Source organism: Coffea eugenioides, chromosome 7 (assembly GCF_003713205.1).
Source record: "Coffea eugenioides isolate CCC68of chromosome 7, Ceug_1.0, whole genome shotgun sequence".
Classification (NCBI taxonomy): domain Eukaryota; kingdom Viridiplantae; phylum Streptophyta; class Magnoliopsida; order Gentianales; family Rubiaceae; genus Coffea; species Coffea eugenioides.
The window spans coordinates 1,196,514-1,216,041 of NC_040041.1; the positions used below are offsets into that span (position 1 = coordinate 1,196,514).

At 36.7% G+C, this 19,528-nt stretch overlaps 3 protein-coding genes and 1 non-coding gene across 5 annotated transcripts; 2 read left to right on the forward strand and 2 right to left on the reverse strand.

Moving 5' to 3' along the window:
• The first annotated feature begins 2,256 nt into the window (after positions 1-2,256).
• Positions 2,257-4,228, forward strand: LOC113777741 (galactomannan galactosyltransferase 1-like). Its single transcript, XM_027322929.1, has one exon. The coding sequence runs from the start codon at positions 2,635-2,637 to the stop codon at positions 3,967-3,969; it is 1,335 nt and encodes a 444-aa protein (XP_027178730.1). The 5' UTR covers positions 2,257-2,634; the 3' UTR covers positions 3,970-4,228.
• Positions 4,229-8,611: 4,383 nt separating this feature from the next.
• LOC113778757 (putative glycosyltransferase 7) lies at positions 8,612-10,785 on the reverse strand. Its single transcript, XM_027324249.1, has one exon. It carries the CDS (start codon positions 10,317-10,319, stop codon positions 8,931-8,933), a length of 1,389 nt encoding a protein of 462 aa, XP_027180050.1. The 5' UTR covers positions 10,320-10,785; the 3' UTR covers positions 8,612-8,930.
• A 2,892-nt stretch (positions 10,786-13,677) lies between these two features.
• Positions 13,678-13,751, forward strand: TRNAT-AGU. The gene has a single exon. It is a non-coding gene; the product is annotated as a tRNA-Thr (tRNA).
• Positions 13,752-14,199: 448 nt separating this feature from the next.
• LOC113777566 (heptahelical transmembrane protein 4-like) lies at positions 14,200-18,789 on the reverse strand. Of its 2 annotated transcripts, none has more exons than XM_027322688.1 (4): positions 18,384-18,789; positions 17,971-18,239; positions 17,018-17,342; positions 14,200-15,056 (listed from the first exon to the last, which is right to left on the reverse strand). In XM_027322688.1, the coding sequence occupies exons 2-4, from the start codon at positions 18,234-18,236 to the stop codon at positions 14,403-14,405; spliced, it is 1,245 nt and encodes a 414-aa protein (XP_027178489.1). In that variant the 5' UTR covers positions 18,237-18,239; positions 18,384-18,789; the 3' UTR covers positions 14,200-14,402. The 2 variants fall into 2 exon arrangements, with proteins under 2 accessions (XP_027178489.1, XP_027178490.1); XM_027322689.1 differs by having other exon boundaries at positions 18,354-18,789.
• Between the last annotated feature and the right edge of the window lie 739 nt (positions 18,790-19,528).

Consider the following 19,528-nt stretch of genomic DNA (forward strand, 5'->3'; position numbering starts at 1 on the left):
AAGATAAGATAAAACAATTTCTTTTTGGCAGCCAAAAATATTTAACCTCCGGCAATTGCTTAGTAGTATCAAACTTCCGTCGTCGTTAAATTTCTCTCCGTGGCTAGAGACATCAGCATTTGATTGGCGGGGTCTAATATCCACAATGATGTGATAAAACTGTACTAACGTTCGTACAATAAGATCATGTGAAACTGAAGATGAGCCCAATGCAGATGAGGTTATTGGACCTCGGAAGACTTGCAGCAATCGCTGCTGCAACAGCTGGTGCTGGTCCATAGAGATGGACAATCGGCATCATATACGTTGCTGCAATTATAGCCACTTGATATGCTTTTCGTTTCTTCCATGAGATTTTGGTTTTCGGGGTGAAAAATCAGCATTTCATGACCTTTAAATTCGTTCGGGCAAATTAATCTATACTTACTCCAGGATCAAAATACTACCAAATTTTTTTTTATCGTAACGATAACATTTGTACAACTTACTTTAATTTAATCTAGAAGAAAAAAAGGGAGTCTAGCCGACGGAGTACCATCAGAGGAAGCAAAGTGACAATCACAGTTAAGTGACTAGTATATGGTACCCCATCAAAACTAAGGGGGTGCTTGGTTGGAGGGTATAGGAATCAAGAATTGGATTGAATCCCAAAATTGTTGCTTGGCTAATGGGTATAGGTTTTGAAATCTTGGAATGATTCATGAAAAATCAGCCACTCTCCATACCCAAGTAGATTGGAGGGTTTTGATGAATCCCACATTTGATTCCAAAATCTTAATAAAAAAAATTATTTTTAGGATTTTTTTTAAATATATACTGGTTCTGTTTCTATATATTAATATTTATTTATTTGTATATATAATATTTTTTATTTCAATTTTATTTTATAATATGTATATTAATATATATTTAATATACATATAAATATATATATAAATATACATATTATAAAAAATTGAAATATATATTTATAAATATTTATACTTATACATAAATATATATATTTATTTCAATTGATATAATATATCTAATATACATATTAATATTAATATAATTTATATATATAATAAAATATAACTATTAATTGAAATATACATATTATAAAACAAAATTGAAATAAATATATTTATAAAGATATATAAATATATTTTAAACAAAAATATTTATATATAAATATATATTATTTATTTCAATTGATATAATATATATAATATACATAATTGAAATATACATATTAATATATATTAATATACATATTATAAAACAAAATTGAAATAAATATATTTATAAATTTATATAAATATATATAAATAAATATATTTATATATTTATATAAATATATATAAATAAATATATTTATATATTTATATAAATATAAATATATTTATATTTATAAATATTTATAAATATATTTTAATCAGAAAATTAATATTTATATATGAATATATATATGGTGGATGGGTATGTGGGATAAACATTTGAACGAGGAAGAAGAAAGATATGAAAAGAAAAAAGAAATTAAATGTAAAAAATTGATTATTAAATTTGATACCCATTCCTTACCAATATTTACCAAGCACCCCCATTTGTAATCATACCTTTGTTCAAAACCCATACTAATTTTTTGTAAATGATTCCAATTACAATTCCGATTCCTAAACATGAACCAAGCGGCCCCTAAGTCTTGGTAGTACCAACGGTCTAAGAGGCTATTGGCTGGTGTATGACCAATTAAAGACGTATTTTTCCTATCTTAATCACTTGCTACTGATTAAAGACTCAAGTCTTGCAATTGCCACTCGTTTTTTCAGCAGAACTTATCTTACACTTGGGACAGAGTCCTCCTTTACTCCTTTTATATAGTTATAACCAAACTGAAAAAAAATATGAGAGCAAAGTTGTGGGACATGATACGGTCCTATTTGAGTGTCATAACTTGGAAGTTAAAATTGCTTTCAAAAAGAAGTTTAAGTTTAAATTGTAAAAGGGTGATGAGGAGGAGTTATTTTGATTTACCCAAAACAACAAGATTTGGACGAAAACGACAAGAGTGGTGGGGATCCATATAAGAAGTGTGGAAGGATTTAGAACTTTAATTACGTTAAACAATAGTGGCTTGTTTATTATGGGTAGGTTTGTGTCCGTCAAAATGTAAAAGCCTTTTATACCTACCGGGCTATACATTGAAAAAATAAACCCAAAGAAAAAAATCTGAATGCAATAAAAAAATGGATTACCCAATAGTTCTACGGTCATTAATTTGTTTTTATTGCCTAACCAAGAATAGATATTGCGAATTAAAAAGCTTTCACAGGAGTCGTGGGGAAGGAGAGCATTTGCCTTGTGTACGAGTATATACGAACTATAAATTCTGTACGAGATACTCCTCCCCCATGGCCAACCACAGTTCTATGCATTTAAAGATTTTGATTTGTGGAGAGGGCCCTTTGTCCCATGCTCTCTTTGGCAGATGGCAGATGGCCAAAAGCCCTGCGCAGTCCGACTAACTGGAAAAAGTTACTGCTAAAATGAAATCCTAAAGCCCTCCCCAGTCTCCACTCTCCCGTCTCCACTCACTTCTCCGAATCTCCAGACTAATTCCACATTTCTACTCCGTATCCATACGCAGCAGCTATGACCAGAATCAAGGTTCACACCAAAGCGCCAACATTTTTCAGAGATTGCAGGTCCTTCATCCTCGCTGTATTTGTCGCCATTCTACTCCTTTATGCTCTCTGGTCCTTCACTGAAACTGCTTGGACAAACTTATCCGTCTCCGCCATTTTTTCAAACGCCATCACCGACCACTGCACTTCCCAACCCCAATCCCTCAACCGAACCCACGACCCGCCAGAACCCACGTTTTACGACGACCCGGAACTCTGTTACACCCTAGACAAGCCCATCGATAACTGGGACGACAAGAGAAAATCATGGCTGAAACTTCACCCCTCGTTTGCCGACAACGTCCAAGACCGCATACTCCTCCTCACAGGATCACAGCCCTCACCCTGCAAGAGCCCCATCGGCGATCATCTACTCCTCAGAGGTTTCAAGAACAAAGCCGACTACTGCAGAATCCACGGCTACGATATCTTCTACAGTAATGCTTGTTTTGACCCGAAATTGTGCAACGTCTGGGCTAAAGTAGCTGTAATTCGAGCTTCCATGGTGGCCCACCCGGAAGCCGAGTGGATCTGGTGGATGGACTCGGATGCCATCATCACCGACATGGACTTCAAAATTCCGTTACAGAGGTACAAGGAGCACAATCTCGTGGTACCCGGCTGGCCCAACTTGGTTTACGAGAAGAAGAGCTGGGTAGCTGTAAACACCGGGAGTTTCCTGATGAGAAATTGTGAATGGTCCTTGGAGTTCTTGGATGTTTGGGCGAGCATGAGCCCGCGGAGCCCCGATTACAAGTATTGGAGCGAAACGTTAATGTCCACCCTTTCGGATAAGGTGATTCCAGGAGCTGATGAGCAATCGTCTCTAGTTTATTTACTATTGAGGGAAAAGAAGAAATGGGGAGACATGATTTATCTGGAAAATCAGTATTACTTGCATGGCTATTGGGTCGAAATTGTGGGGAGGTTAAATAACATAATTAAGAAGTATTTGGATACAGAGGCAAAGGTGCCGGTGCTGAGGAGGAGAGTTGCGGAAGTGGTGAGTGAGAGCTTGGATGGGGTGTGGGAGAGGTACCTGAGAGATGCCGGTGGTTTTGGAAATAGTGGGTGGAGACGGCCGTTTATTACTCATTTTACCGGATGTCAGCCGTGTACCGGAAAACATGACCCGGCGTACAAGGGGAACGCCTGCTGGGTTGCGATGGAGAAGGCTCTGAATTTTGCCGATAATCAGGTTCTCCGGAGGTATGGTTTTATGCACCCGGAATTAGGGAATGGGTCGTCGGTGTTTCCAGTTCCCTTTGATTTTCCGGCCGACGAGAAGGAAGAATTGGTGTAGAGTTGAGTGGAGGAGGTAAGTAAAGGGCGGTTGTGTCTGTATTTTGTATAGTTTTGTCTTGCTCTCTTTGTATCCATCCATCAAAATGGTGAAGTGAGAGAACAAAAGCAAACGATTCTCACGGAGGCTTCGCCAAGGTCCTCAATCGAGTGAATTTCAAGTTCAAGAGCTTTTACGAATGCCTTTTTTGTCAATATAAAAAGAGAATTAATTTGGTTGTTTGCACTATTAGCAGGGTATTAGACTAATACCTTTTGTTTTGTGCTGTTCTTTTTGCACAGTTCCCCAATTACGATGTAGAATCTGTATACCAGAACTTTCCTCCTTTCAACTGTTAATAACCATCTCGCAGGGAAGAAAAAAGATAACACTTTTTTTTTTTTGGGGTTTGGGCGGAGGATCTAGAGTAGAGTATGCCAATGTTAAGCAGGGCAAATCGCAGTTTTTCTCTTGGTATTATTAAGACTTCTGATGGAGGTTTGCTCTTAACCAGAGACGTATTGGTGCACTTCTATCCCAAGTCCTTTGGCTTTGAGCAGGGTTGATTGGTTGGGACACAAAAATTAATACGCTCGAAAAGTTGATTGACAAAATGGTGGAAATGCACAATAATCAAATATGCTCGAAAAGTTCTTGAATCAAATGTTTTTAATCTGTGTAATCTTTTTGTTTGTTGTGAATTGGTCGGGGGGAAGTCCTGTCTTCTTGAAAAAAACATTTGAAAAAATCCCCCCTAAGGGAAAAAAAAGAACATGTTCGAAATGATGCTTTAATAAACAGATAGTTTTAGGGCATCAAAAAGTTAATAGAAAGGAACCATGCAGACGCCTCCCCACGGACGAGAGGAGTGATGAATACTAACTGTTATGTTTTTATATTCCTCTATTGCTATGATTTTGTGCATATTTTATCTTTTAAAGTACCATTTAAGGTATGCTTTATGATTGGATAGATTAAAAAGCGTTTGGAGTGAAAATGATATACAAGGAATTCAATTTGAAAAGAAAATGCTAAATTCACGAAAACAGCCGTTAATGGGCACTATAATAGGGGCCAAACATAAGGCCCGTTCAAAGTTGAACTTGATTTCGTTCAAATTTATAAGTTAAATGATAATGGGTGTCGTCTGTCCTGCAACCCAACTTAAGACCCGACATTATCTGGACGTGTGTTTTCTTAGTTTTAACACACTTATCCAATTACAATTCAAAAATCCTACTTCCTAACACTATAAATAGGAGGCTTCGATCGATTCTAGGGGGGCCGGACAAGAAGAACGGCTTATAGCCGTTATTTTTTCATATACTACATTTTTAGGAATAGATTAGAATAAGTAGAACTAACGTTTGACTATAAACAACTCTGTTTCTCTTTTAAAGGCAATATTTAACTAGTTCTCTATTCCAACCAAGGATTGAAGTATTTATTCCAATTACGGGTGTAAACGAGTCAAATCGAGTTGAATTTCGGTCTAATTGAGTCGAGTCTCGACATAATTTTACGAATCTCGAACTCGAGTTCGATGAGATCAAAATATCAAGTTTGAACTCAAGTTCTACTCAAATTCGAGTCGAACTTGAGGTCAAAAAAATAAAAAAATAACTATTTTTATTATTTAAGAATAAATAAAATAATAATTTTTTAATAAATAATAAAATATTTGGGATATATGTGTAATTTTACTAATAAAATAAAAATAAAAAACATATATATAATCGAGTTCTAGTTAGTTCCCGAATTAATGAATTTAGTATTTTTTAATTCGAGTTCGAAATCGAATTCGACTTGGTCAATTCGAGTTCAGGTTCGAATTCGATTTGGTCAATTCGAACTCAAGCCACTTGCTATCGGTTCGATTCATTTGCAATTCCAATTTCAACGATTATAAAATCGGGTTTGATCTTTTTAATAATTAATTTACTATCTATGATTTCTTGATTTTATTCTATATCGATACATGTATGGTAGAGTAAGTGGTCAATTATTCTCTCTATATGTATTCTTCGTGCCAAAATTCTAATTTTAATCAGTAATTGTCTTGTATTGGTATTTCTACGTGACAAATAAAGCTAGCAATTGGTTGTCCTCTTTTGTGAACCCTTAGGGAAAATCATGGTGTTAATTAAATAACTACGTGCGTCACGAGTTATTGTCATATTTGGCTGATTCTTGGTTCTTAATGTTGTTATTAGAGTAATTGAGATTGCATCAATACCTAGATTATCTAATAACAAGAATACAATTTGAATGCGTCATTCTGATTGTTGAATTCAGAGAATTCGCAAGTTATTACTGACGTCCAGGGCAACCTAGGCCAAATAGTTGATTAAATATTGGGTCTTTAGGATTTGATGATCAATCAAAATAAAGATCTTCATGTCCTTGGTTAGGCTCATTATTTATTATTTTTATCTTATATTTTTATTATTATTGTTTTAGTTATAGCGATAGTTTTACTTATCTCAATTTACTATTTACTATTTTAACAAAGAAAATCGAAAGTTTCAACTGTTTCATGTGAATTTGACTTGGACTCGTATTACTATAAATTTTAAATTTCTAATAATTAATTTTTGACACTCACTACAACTGATCAAGGAGGAAGGAAAAACTGAAAAAGATAAGTAGATGGCTCAGATTCTAACGAATAATTAGAATAGTATTATTTAAAATAATTATTATAACACTTTTTATGGTATGATGTATGTGAAAAAATTTAATATCCAAACAAATTCTAACGCTCCGAACCTTTAGATTACAATCCCAATCACCTTTGGATTGACATCATTTGAAATAAAAAAATTTACTTCACAAATCCCAATCACCTTTTTATCTTCCTAATTACCTTTTTATTTCACATACATTACGTCACAAAAAATGCTACAATAATTATTTCAAATAAATCATCCAAATAAACTCTTATCCAAACAAACTCATTGGGTTCCTTTTTCTTATCAAAGTAGCAGTACTTGTTAGGGGTGGGCACAGGTCGGGTACCCGCCCAAAACGTGATTTGATTGATCCGAACCTAACCTATCGGATCAATATTTTTTTGACTCTAATCCGCTCCACTCATCTCCGGATACCCGAGGACTGAGTACCCGAAAAAGGGGCGGGTCATCGAGTACCCGCTCTTATAATTCATGTTTACTAATATCCATTTTTCAAGCACAACAAATATCACCTTCCAATTAATTACTAAACCAGAATAAGAAAACATAGAGAATAAGTGCCAAATTCAGCTTCGACATAAATAGAAAACAGAAAAGGAAGTGCCAACAAAATCAACTTCAGCAACTCTTGGTTCCAGAAACAAATTCCCCTAACCCAACAACTTTCACAAGCCTACTAAAATTCAAGAAATCATAGGCTAAAAGAGATGCTACATGCTGATGCGAATAACTATAGAAGTACACACAAGTAAACTTTAATTATTTAAGAAGCATCAGCAAAGTCAATAAGTGCGAGTTCTGCACTTTCCAATTCCACCTTTCTGTCACCTAGCAAAGATGCTATTCCCTCCCCCTCCTTATTTTTCTGATTTAATCCATTAAAAAATCCATATCTCCTGTCAAGAATCTGGGCAGTGGGCATCACAGATTCACCGAAAATACTAGGATGCACTTACAAGGTTGAGAGTTTGCATTGACGTTCCGGCGTTCTGCAGCTTCTGCTTGAGGCTTGCTTTGAGGAGCACCAGCAAATCAGAAATGGGGTGTGATTCTCTCATGATTCTATGACAATCGTATATTTTTGTAGCACGAAGTGGTGAAAATTGTAGAGAAATTTGGAATTGTTGTGGTGAAAATTGAAGAGAAGAAGAGGAGATATTTGGCTGAAGATTGAAGATAGAGAGAAAATTGGAAAGTGAAAACTGAACGCCGATAAAATTTAGGTCCATAGGGTTAATAATTTAAGAAAATTATAAAATTACCCCTATATTTTTTAATATTTATATAATATACCCCCGGGTCGGGCATCCGTATCCGTATCCGTATCCGAATTTTATGGCACCCGACCCTCATCTACTCCGTCGATAGAAATCGGATCGGATATCCTAATTTTCAGTGCGAGGCGAATCGAATTGCTCGGATTTTCAGGTCGACGGATTTTTTTGCCCACCCCTAGTGCTTGTTACAATATCTACCGCGTTAGGTCGGGGGTCGAGAAAGCACAACGGCAAAGAAATTGGAAAATGGGAAAGTAAATCCACACCTTTCATCCTGAGTCGCACGCGTCCTGCAACTATTAAATAGGAGAATTTCATCGCTCAAAGCAGCGCATAGCAGCAGAATGATGGTTTTGTGAAGGCTTTTTCCAGTATGTTACAAGCGTGGGTGACAACAACACAACAACAGCGAGAATGAGATCGAATTCGGGCATAAAAAGAGCTGCTGCGACCCATCCCATTCATTCATTTGACGTTGAGCTAGCTTAGTCAAAACTCACTAACCAAATACTGCTATCTCTGCTCCACTTAACTACAGCCACTTGATCGGAATAATAGAAAAGCGCAAACACCTACCAGCAATAAGTGAGAGGAGAATCAGATTCATTTGGTTCAGGGGACATAAAACATCATCACTAAAGCAAATGTTAACTTTTATACTACTAGAACGTGCCCGATAAACCCCCCCAAAAAAAAAAAAAAAACTAGTACAGCATGTATAGTACATGCATTAACACTCTTTATAAGACCCCCAACTTTAACTTACAACAGAGAAAATACATCTCCAGGGTGCCCAAAAAATGAAAAACGAAATACATATGCAATCACTCACCATTAAGAGCCCATAACCTTCAAAATGATACTCGTAAAGTAACAGTAGTATAGTTTCATAAATATGATATACCTTCTTTCTATATGATACTAATCGTTTCACAAATCAATAATGATACTACTAGTAAAGCCTCCGATGATGGTACAAAACTAGTTAACAGTTGGTTAGAATAAAATATTTCTAGGAAGCGCCTCCAACAAGGTCCGATGCTGGGTAATCGAACGGCAGAGGCAAGACGGTGGACGTATCCAATAAATCCCGGTGCACGAACCCATATCTCCTAAGCACCTGATTATCAGCAAAATTCAGAGCAATTTGCATCGCTTCCCAGCAAGACTGTCCAGAGTACATCTGGTTGTGGTCCCCGCTACAAGGCTGACACCCTGTGAAGTGAGTCATGAACGGTCTCCTCCAACTCCCCCTCCCATACCCAGCGTCCTTAAGGTGCTCCTCCCACACCTTACCATAACTCTCCCCCACTCTCTCTGCATGCCTCCTCCTCAATCTCCTCTCCCGTTTCTCAATCCCCGTGTACGCGTCGGTGATGCTCTCCAGCGTCCCCACGATTTCCATCCAGTACCCCTCAAAATAATATTCATCCTCCATGTAAATTTTGTTCCCCCACTTCTCTCTCTCTTTCAGGATCAGATAAGCCAACCCCGTCTGATCGTCTGACTCCGGAAACGTCTTGTCCTTGAACGTCGTCCGCTGAATCACGCCCCATTTGTCGTACTCCGGGGCTTGAGGCCCCATGCTCGCCCATTCTTCCATGAAATCCATTGACCACTGACAGTTGCGCATCAGAAACACTCCAGCGTTCAGCCCCGTCCAGCTCTTCTCCTTGTGAATCAAGTGAGGCCAGCCGTGGACCACTAAATTATGGGCCTTGTAGCGATCCAGCGGCAGCGTGAAGTCCATGTCGGTGAAGGCTGCGTCTGAGTCTACCCACCAGATCCACTCCACCTCCGGATGGGCCAACATGACCGCTTTCACGGCAGGCATTTTTGCCCAAAACGAGAACATCTTCGGCTGCAGCAGCACGGTGTTGTAGAAGATATCGTAGCCGTGGATCCTGCAGTAGTCCACCTTATTCTTGAAGAACCTCAACAGCAAGTGATCCCCGATAGGGTTCTTGCAGGGCGTCGCCTGAGAACCCGTGACCATTAAAATCCTGTCAGCTGCTCCGGCGGCGAACGAGGGATGCTTCTCGAGCCACTCCCGCCTCTTCTCATCCCAGTTCTTGATGGTCTTCTCAATGGTGTAGCTCAATTCCGGGTCGTCATAGAAAGTCGGGTCGGGCGGATCGTAGCTCCGGTTGTGACCCGCTTTCCCGGCGGGGCAGCTGAGGGCAGCCTCGGAAGCTAGGCCCCTCGAGAAAGAGGGATTCGCAGAAGGGGCGGGGCTACTGAAGAAGGACCAGAAGGCCCAGGCTAATAAAAAGGAAGCGGAAGTTCCGGCAGCGTAAAGAAAGCAGCTGGAGAAAAACGACGAGGTTTTGGTGCGGAGGAGGCTGTTGTGCTTAGGCATGGTGGCTGCTGTCTGAAGGTGTGACTGGTCTGGAGATAGCATTTTAAGGGCGCTACGAAAGCGCCTGCGCCTGGTTTTGCCACCTAGGTGGAGGAGGTGAGGTTCGTCCGTTAGTGAGAGTTTATGGCCATCTGGAAAATTGAGTGCGTCAGCTAGAGGTGGTTCGCCGCTTGACTGAATGGACGCCGAAGAGTAATTTGGCCGAGTCTGGGAAAGTAAAAGCAAAGCTGCTCAGCATTGGATTGCGTGGGCGTGGCTTTTGCGTATTGGATGGTGATGATCGTAATCCTTCCTTGCTACTGCAACTACAACTGCATTGCTTTAGCAGTTTAGAGCTGAGTTTGCTCCGCTGCTGCCGGTGTTTCGTTTGTTTTAATGGACAGTGGTGATTATTGTTGAGAGTGGGTGGGGCTTTTAAATTTTAGGGATAATTTCAGAAACCTCAGGGGAGGTTGCTGACAAATCACTAGCCTCCCTTGAAATTTACAAAATTATATATACCTCCCCTAAGGTTAAGGTTTTGATAACAAATTAGTCCAATTAGAAAAGGTAATATTGAAAAAAGTACTTTTAAAAAGAGAGATGAAATTTTGGTTTCGCAAATATCCCTTATGTATATATATAAGTTGTATTAGTAAAAAAATAAAAATAATTAAAAGTTAGAAACAATTAATACATATATTTCACTACTCAAAAAATTTACATTTAATAAATTAAATAATACAAATAAACAACAAAATTGCACTAATGATCATAAGAATCAATAAAATGGACTAGTCATTTTTTTTAAAATAATGTATGCTATGATTCTTATGATTTTGAATAAAAAACTTTCAAATTTTGTCTTTCTTTTTCCTCCTTCCTTCATTAGGTATATCAATTAATGTTATTTTCTAAATACAAGTCATCATTCATCATTAAAGAAATTTTCAACAGCTATTTTTGTTAATTAGTTACTAGTAATTAATTAATGTTCTAATTACTTAATCGTTAGATATTAATAAAGGAGAATGGAGGAAAAAGAAAGACAAATTTTGAAAATTTTTTATGTTCAAAATCACAAGAATCATAATAAACATCATATAAAAAATGATAACTAGTCTATTTTGTTGAATCTTGTGATCATTAGTGTAGTTTTGTTGTTTTTTTGTGTTGTCTAAGTTTATAAATATAAACTTTTTGAGTGGTGAAATGTGTGTATTAATTATTTCTAAATTTTAATTATTTTTATTCTTTTACTAATACAAGTTATATGCATGCATAAGGGATATTTATGAAATCAAAATTTTATTTCTCTTCTTAAAATATTTTTTTACTATTCCCTTTTCTAATTGGAGTAATTTATTATCAAAATCTTAATCTCATGGGAGGTTTGCATAATTTTATAAAATTTAAGGGAAGCTAGCGATATTGTTAGAAACCTTAGGGAAGGTTTCTAAAATTATCCCTAAATTTTAATTGGGGTCCGTCGGTTCCACTTACGTCTGTGGACTGGTATGGAATGTGGATCATGAGGGTGCATCTCTTGATTCTGACACGTGGAAATTGCACCGACATTTTGATCGAGGATCAGCTGAGGCTTCCTTATTTATTGCCTTTTTATTAACGTCAATTCTCGGGATTTACTGCGTATCTCAGTGCCCTGCGTCGGGAATTTGAGGAGGCTACTGTCCTGTGAACTGAAAAGGAAAGAAATCTCCATTAACAAACGTTAGTCGGTCTTTAAGGGCAGAGCATATATATGCATTCAAATACACTTAAATTTATGCATTCAGCTTCGAACAACTTAAATCTATTATGCAAAATCTACAAGTTTATTTTCCTAAACCATGACGACTTTCGGAAGATATATATATATATATATATATATATATATATACATATGGAGTGAATTCTACCCAAGAATTAGAAAGGAATAAGTAAAGCAATGAAGGGTATATTGGATACCCTACACTTGAACAGGCCACGCTCAGTATTTTCCGAACTAACCCACTTCTCGCTCATATTTTTGGAAGTAATCTTGCTGAGATTTAGGTCTGATTAATAACCCAATTCAGCACTTAAATTTTATGGATTCAAATCTTAACATATTCAAATTTTTTGATAATAAAAAATTGAACATCTAAATTAATTAAGTGACATTTAATTTTCTAAACAAAACTAGAGATGTAATCGAGTTGAATCGAGGTCGAATATCGCCGTACTCGAACTCGAGCTCGAGCTCGAGCGAATAGTATTATTGAAACTTGAACTCGAGCTTGATGATTGCTCACAGAACTCGAGCTCGACTCGCATTGGTGCGAGTCAATACAAGTTTTATTGAACTTAAGTCAGAAAATTTCATTTTTTTTGATAATATTTTAAGTGAAAAGACATTTCATTTTTAAAAAATTTCGTACAACTTAAAACATTTCATAAATTCAACCACTTTTTTTTGGTATAAAGGTAATTTCATAATAATAATATGTTAAAGAATTAAAATTAAAAACTAGATAAGACTTGACAAGCCTTCGAACATTGCATCTGAATACTCAAATTCGGTCAACTCGAGTCCGAGTCAAGTTTTTTACCGAACTGCTCGCAAGCAGCTCGATTCGATTACAGTTATAGGCATAATTTGTCACCAAAATAAATGATAAATTATTCACTTACCATTGAATGTGATAAGCATTCAAATATATTAAGTTTAATACTTAACAATTTAATAATCTAATAGATTCAAATTTCAAATTTCAAACTTTAACCTTATCAAATGCACCCTTAGTGGGCTATACTTCCTTATGCGGTAGGCAATAAAGATCATAATCCTAACGAAGGTCATAAACATTATAAAGATTGGTTCATTACGGTTCGCTTTAGGAGTTCGGATAAGAACTCAATGCAATTATGTTTTGTGCATTCCATCCGGTTGTTTTGTACATGTTCAAACTTTTTGTATACAAATATATTATTATATTCTACTTAATATATATCAAGTATTTCATTCATATACACTGCTTTTACTTTGAGTAAAATATCCTGGGATTGTCAAATTATCCCAAATAAATATTTCGCTTGCATCATAAACATATTTCTCAATTCACTTTTTTATATTCTCAATTACTTTTTATCTCACATACATCACATCACAAAAAGTGTTACAATAATTATTTCAAATAATAGTCTATCCAAACACACCATTTCCCGGGAATAATACTCTATTTCAAATGTAATGCAATTGTAATCTACGTACTGTACAAAATACAACAACAATCAGATGGAACCGCACCCAACCCCAATCATAGTGGGTCCTTTTCCCGGGATTACATTTGGCACTGCAGTCATGTGATGAGATTCTGTGGGGTTGGGCGTCCAACTATTTAAAAAAGTAATAGGAATGAGAGCATCACTGTCCAAACGCGCTCTCGTAGCTCAGTTGGTTAGAGCACCCGTTTAGTAAGCGGGAGGTCTTGAGTTCGACTCTCAACGAGAGCAAACAAATAATAATGTTCATTTTGTCCATTCCACAGTTTGTGGAGATCGCCCGTAAATGTCTCTTGCCATCTTCGGCATTTGATGATGACTTTCGTTTCCCTTGTTCTTGAACGGAAGAGAGAATATTTACTTTTTTCAAAGCTTTCAGTTTTGCATCGTCTTCAATTTAGGTTCTGATACCGGAACGTTGAACGCATCACGGTGAGAAAAACCAAATTCCTGTTTCTTTTGGGTTCGTTGCTCATAAATGACAGGTCAACGAGTTACAACTAAAAAACTTCAGCAGATAATTTTGTACGTCAATTTCCGTTGCATTATCCTCATATCATTCGATTGAAAAGCATTTTTAAGTTTAATCTAATAGCATAACAGAAAATGCGTACAAACTGCTTCTGTATCGCGTACCCTTTTGTCCTCCCCAGATAAAACCCAGATCCACACGGGAACAAAATCTAAAGTTGAATATTACTCCCAATTGATACTTTTTAGTTATTCACTGCAATAACAAAAACGAAAGGTACAGATCTACAGACATACTGGGCAGCAGACTTTTACTTCCAACTTTGACTCTAAGACACACCAAAACTAGTCCACAGTAATTTTTAAAATCCTAGTACAACATCAACAGATAGCCATTTAATCACAAGAAGTTCAGCAACCCTGCAGGTCCCGCCACCTTAGATAAACTAGCCCTGCACGGTAATGGGTATAAGCCCCTGCAACTACAAGCACATGGAAGAGTTGGTGACTGTGCCCAGCAATATCAAACTTTCCAGGCATCCATCTTTCAGGAACTCTCATGGCGTAGACCAGTGCTCCAATACCATAAAAAGCTCCCATTAGAAGTTCATACCCAGTTGTATGAAGTGCCTCAGGCTGGTTCCAAAATAGAATTAGCTTATGCAGAATTGGCGCCGCACCTGACAACCCCATCACAAAGAAGAGGGATGCCCGCATAGTACGATATTCTGGAGTTTGGAATACTGGTAGAAGGGAAACCAATATGGTACCAATTCCCAGAATAGTAATGAATCCCAGGTACAAGTTGCAAAAGAATGGATAGCACATGAAGGAATAGTAAACAGGAGGATAGAAGGAGGTCGAGATTAGAGCAGCAATCCCCGCATAATCAAGCCTGAGCATGATGTATGATAAACGCTCTGAGTGGCATGAGAGCAAATGGCAGGTGCTGCTTGCCAGCAAGCAAAACATAGCACCACCCATGAAAGCAAAGAATGGCCAGCGTGTAATCGGTCTCACCAGTAACGGTGCTATCATGTTAGCCACATCTTCCTTCATGCCACGCTGCACAGAGTCATGTTGGAGAAGATGTTAGCAGCAATTATCCAAGGTACGAAACAGAACAAGATACAAAAGAACATTTCCAAATTCATGCGTTTAGTTTCTCATAGATGCAGAAAGTTTCACATGAGATTAGTTTGGTCCGTTGCATCTCCTGTACAAGTTCAAGTTGCAAACACAGCACGAGAAATGCCAAAGAATGCTCATCTTAATGCTGCACATGAAATTCTTGCCAACAAAGTTCAACGAGAAAACAATTTAACTAGAAAGAGATCACTGATTCAGAAGAGGGGAATCCTAGATCATCAGAAGCATGTAAATCATCAATAAAAAATTCTGTTCCACAGAATCAGAAAGAAGTAACAGAAAATACAGAATTAGGGACTCAATACACTTGCTTTAAATGAAATCTTTCTCGCAGAAGTAGGGAATCAAGAGCATTTACAGATGCACAATGATAATGAAATCATTTTTGCATCAAAACACCAAAATTTGGACAAAGAATCAAAATTACTTGCAATAAATAATTATGGCTAAGAAAGAAGAATTTGTGTTCCAAATATTCTCTATATACAAGACCTCTGCTTGTTAGGTCTACAAACCTAAAATTCAAAATTCCAAAAAGAAAATTAATCCAGCAAATTTTCAGGTTATTATCTAAACTGAAGCAAAATAATATATACAGTCATATGACTGACAAGCAGAAATCAAAGAAGAGGTAACATCATCGTTTCTGGTGAAATTTTCTAAAAGCAGGGTGGATACCACTCCACAACCCCATAATGAGCAGTTACAACATAACAAGTGTTAAAAAAATCATCTCCTATATCAGTAGATAATTCAAAAGTAAGGCATTGCAAAGCACCGAAATTGTGAACTTTAAGCCTTCAGGATGAAATTAATCACATAGGAGAGGACTCTAAACATGACACCATGACAAAAAGATCCTGAACTTATGATTGAGATATCACGTGCACTTAAAGACTATCAAATTGTAAAACCACATCAGAAGTTCAAAATTCAACCTACTAAACAATTCAACAGAGGTAATGAAGTTGGTGTAATCTCATCTCTGATGATTTCTAAAGCCAAGGAAAATAAGATGGAGGAGAAATTTAGGCTGAATTACCAAAACAGTTGATAAAACACAATTTGCTGGTGACAACTCTGAAGTGAATGTATGTTTTGAAAATTCGGATGAATAAAAAATTAATATCCCGAATAAAATGCTGTACAGATACCTAGTAAGCCAATCTGCAGCGAGCTTTAAGCAGACCCTAATTACCTGATGTGTGAAGAATTTTCAACTATCTTGGATACAGATACATTTGACTAAGATCATATGTCATACAGAGCACATCACATGCCTACTGAGGCAAGTGAAAAAGGTAACATATCATATAGAGGATATTACAGAATCAGAATCTGCAAACTAATTTACAGAGAAAGCAAGGACAGATAAGCGAATAAATGGGTCAATTTCAGAGATCCAGGTAGCTTACGTTCAGATTCATGTATATTCCACATGGGTTGATTTTTCAATAAGAGCACAAAAGAATTTAGTGGATTTACATGAACAGATCAAATAGTAAACCAAACAGGATGGAAGACTAAAATAAGTGCCATTGTGGACTGATCAAAGAGAACTAAGAAACTTACAAGGTGAAAAATAATTTGAAATTTTGAGGCCTCACAGACAAAGTTATTAAACAAAAAACCTTAAGGACTCTATCAGAAAGATGACATGGATAGCCACATCTTATTTTACTCAGTGTAACAGTTACTACCTACGCCAGATTCTTAGAATGCACATTTCTTCAGGGTGAAAATTTGACTGCGAAAGTTTCCTGCTTTTAAGGAAGACTATAATGAGGAGACAGGAGAGAATTCAAAAACACAAAATCATGCTCTGATTTACAAAGTGGATTCCTTGCTGTAATTAAGAGCCAAGGAATAATCAGTACCAGAACGCAGGCATCAGTATGGTTGCTATGCAAGAATCGCTCAGGCAAACAATTGGTGAGGAGCTCTACAACATGCCAAGTAGATGGGGATGGCAACAAATCCATGGAAAGCAATGAGGTCTTCAACTCGTCTCGAAATTTTTGCAAATCAGGCATGTGTGGCAAGGAAGGAAGGCAAGTCAAAAATTCTTCTTGCAATTTCTGAAGATCAGCTTTCTTCAAAACATCAGGGAGATGTTGTAAAGTAGGAAGTTCCACAACGCTTGGGACCTTCATTGCTGTATAAATGGTGAGGGAAAGGAAGAGAAAGAAACCTATCAAGTGCCTGCAACAAACACCAGTTCATGCCTCTGTGAGAAGCTTTACTTAAAACTGGAGCTCCTATCTATTATTTGCGCCAAGTGATGATAGCGAAAAAGGAAAGGGCCCTAATGTAAAAGCAGTGGTGGTAACAGGAGCAAAAGTTATATTCAACCTTCAATATTTGTTCCATTAACGCTGTTGTAAAAAAAACTTAAATTGATTCAGTTTTAGCCACCCTAGCCAATGTTAATCTAAGGCTTCCTTTGCCTCCGTCACATTGGTAATCCACATAGTATGCAGTTACAATACCGCGAATTCTTGATGGCAAGACAGAAAATGTAATCTATTGAGGACATCAGAAGGGACTTGACGCCTACTCCAAATAGCAAAATAGTTGTTTTGGAGGTTCATTTGAACATGCAAAGTACTAGTAATTGGGAATTCGGGAGGAACTCCACACTCATCAAGATTCTAATGCATGCTACTAAAGTTTTGGCTATTTCTTGTCAATTAGCTACCAGTCAACATAGCTGTTTGTTTGTGCAAAGACACGCAAAATCAGAAAATTTAGGGAACAATAATTAACCTAACCTAGCAAAACAAAAATGTTTTTTGTCTATATTGAGGGTGGAATGGCATAGAATACTCACGTCCAGACATTGAGGGTCTCATTATGAATGGTAAAAATGCTTAGCAGTATATGCTTGAGAGGCCATCCAGACCGGTAATGACCAAGAATGTACTCATTGTCCTTTAAATAGCCAGGCAACGAGTGGTACTCTACCAGCTGGTACTTCACCTTCTTCCACAATCTCTTCCCTTTCCCTTCCTTTGAACAATTGTAAACCCTTTGATCGTTGTCACATGATCCTCCCCCAACTTTTGTCTCTGCAAAATCCCTTTGATCCTTGCCCATTTTCTGCTCAACCAACCATTTAGGATTGATCAAGAAACTAAAAATTCCGCTTGATCTGATGGAAATAAAGTTGATCTGATGGGAAAAAAACTGTCTTTTTTGTTTTTGTTTTCTTACCTGGATTTAATAAATAAATGAAAGACGCACCTCAAATTGAAGAATCAATTCAGAAAGAAGGCCGATTAGGATCCTAATTCAGGTTGAGATATGCATACAAGTGTGTACTTATACTGGATAAATTGCCCAGAGAAAGAATACTTTGGGGGCGAGAATTACAATTACAAAGGGGTCAAATCCAATGTTTAAAAGCCTAAATGAATGGTTGGGAGGTAGGAGAAAAGATTAAACCGCTGAGCTGATATAAATCAGGAGCAATACGGAAGTTAGAGGGCGAAGACGGGCGACGAAATTCGATGGTGACAATGGAATAAATATCAAGCCATCAAGAAAGCAAGAAAAATGGAATAGAGGGGCAAGTGGAGAGATTCTTCATGGAGATTCGGAGATGCTGAGATGATTTCGTTGTATTCTTAAGGTTGCGGATTTGGCACGCCAAAATTACCGAAATCTTGCTTCGGATATCGGGAAGCTCGCAAAAGTTGACGGCTCCATTTTTTATTTTTATTTTTGGTGGGTCCTTTCGTCAACGAATTATCTTTGTCGAATCATTGATCCCTAATTTGGACAGCTAACTATTGTAGCATCTCAACAGTAAGCTACTTCCTGCCTACCCACTTGTGAATTGAGGAATGGCTCCATTTGGACGGTAGTGTTTTTTAAAAATTAGTTTTTTAAATATAATAAAAAAATATAATAAATACTTTAAAAGATAATTTAAAAATTAGTTTAAATTTTTTTAAAATTTAAAAAAAATCTCAAAATATATTTTAGAAACTCTTATACTCTTAAATATTTCAAAATATTTTTTGAAAATATTCTAAAATATAATCTAAAAACTCTGCTACAGCAAAATTTTTTAAAAACACCCCCAAAAAAATTGATACTAAAGCTTTCTTTAGTGAACTTCGTATTTTGTTAAAAAAAACCATAAAATAAAATACAACGCATTTCTGTTTATATATACATATAACAAAAAAGTGACATGAAATTCATATTTTAGCTCAGGATAAAAGTAATAAAAGGAAAGAAATAAAAAAGGGTTGTATGATATTTAAAAACATTGGGAGTACTATTGCGAGACCTCAATTTTTGATATGATGATGGTATCTTTAAAGATCTACCGCATCGCAATTTGTAAAATTATTAATAATACAAGCGCTTGAGATTATGAT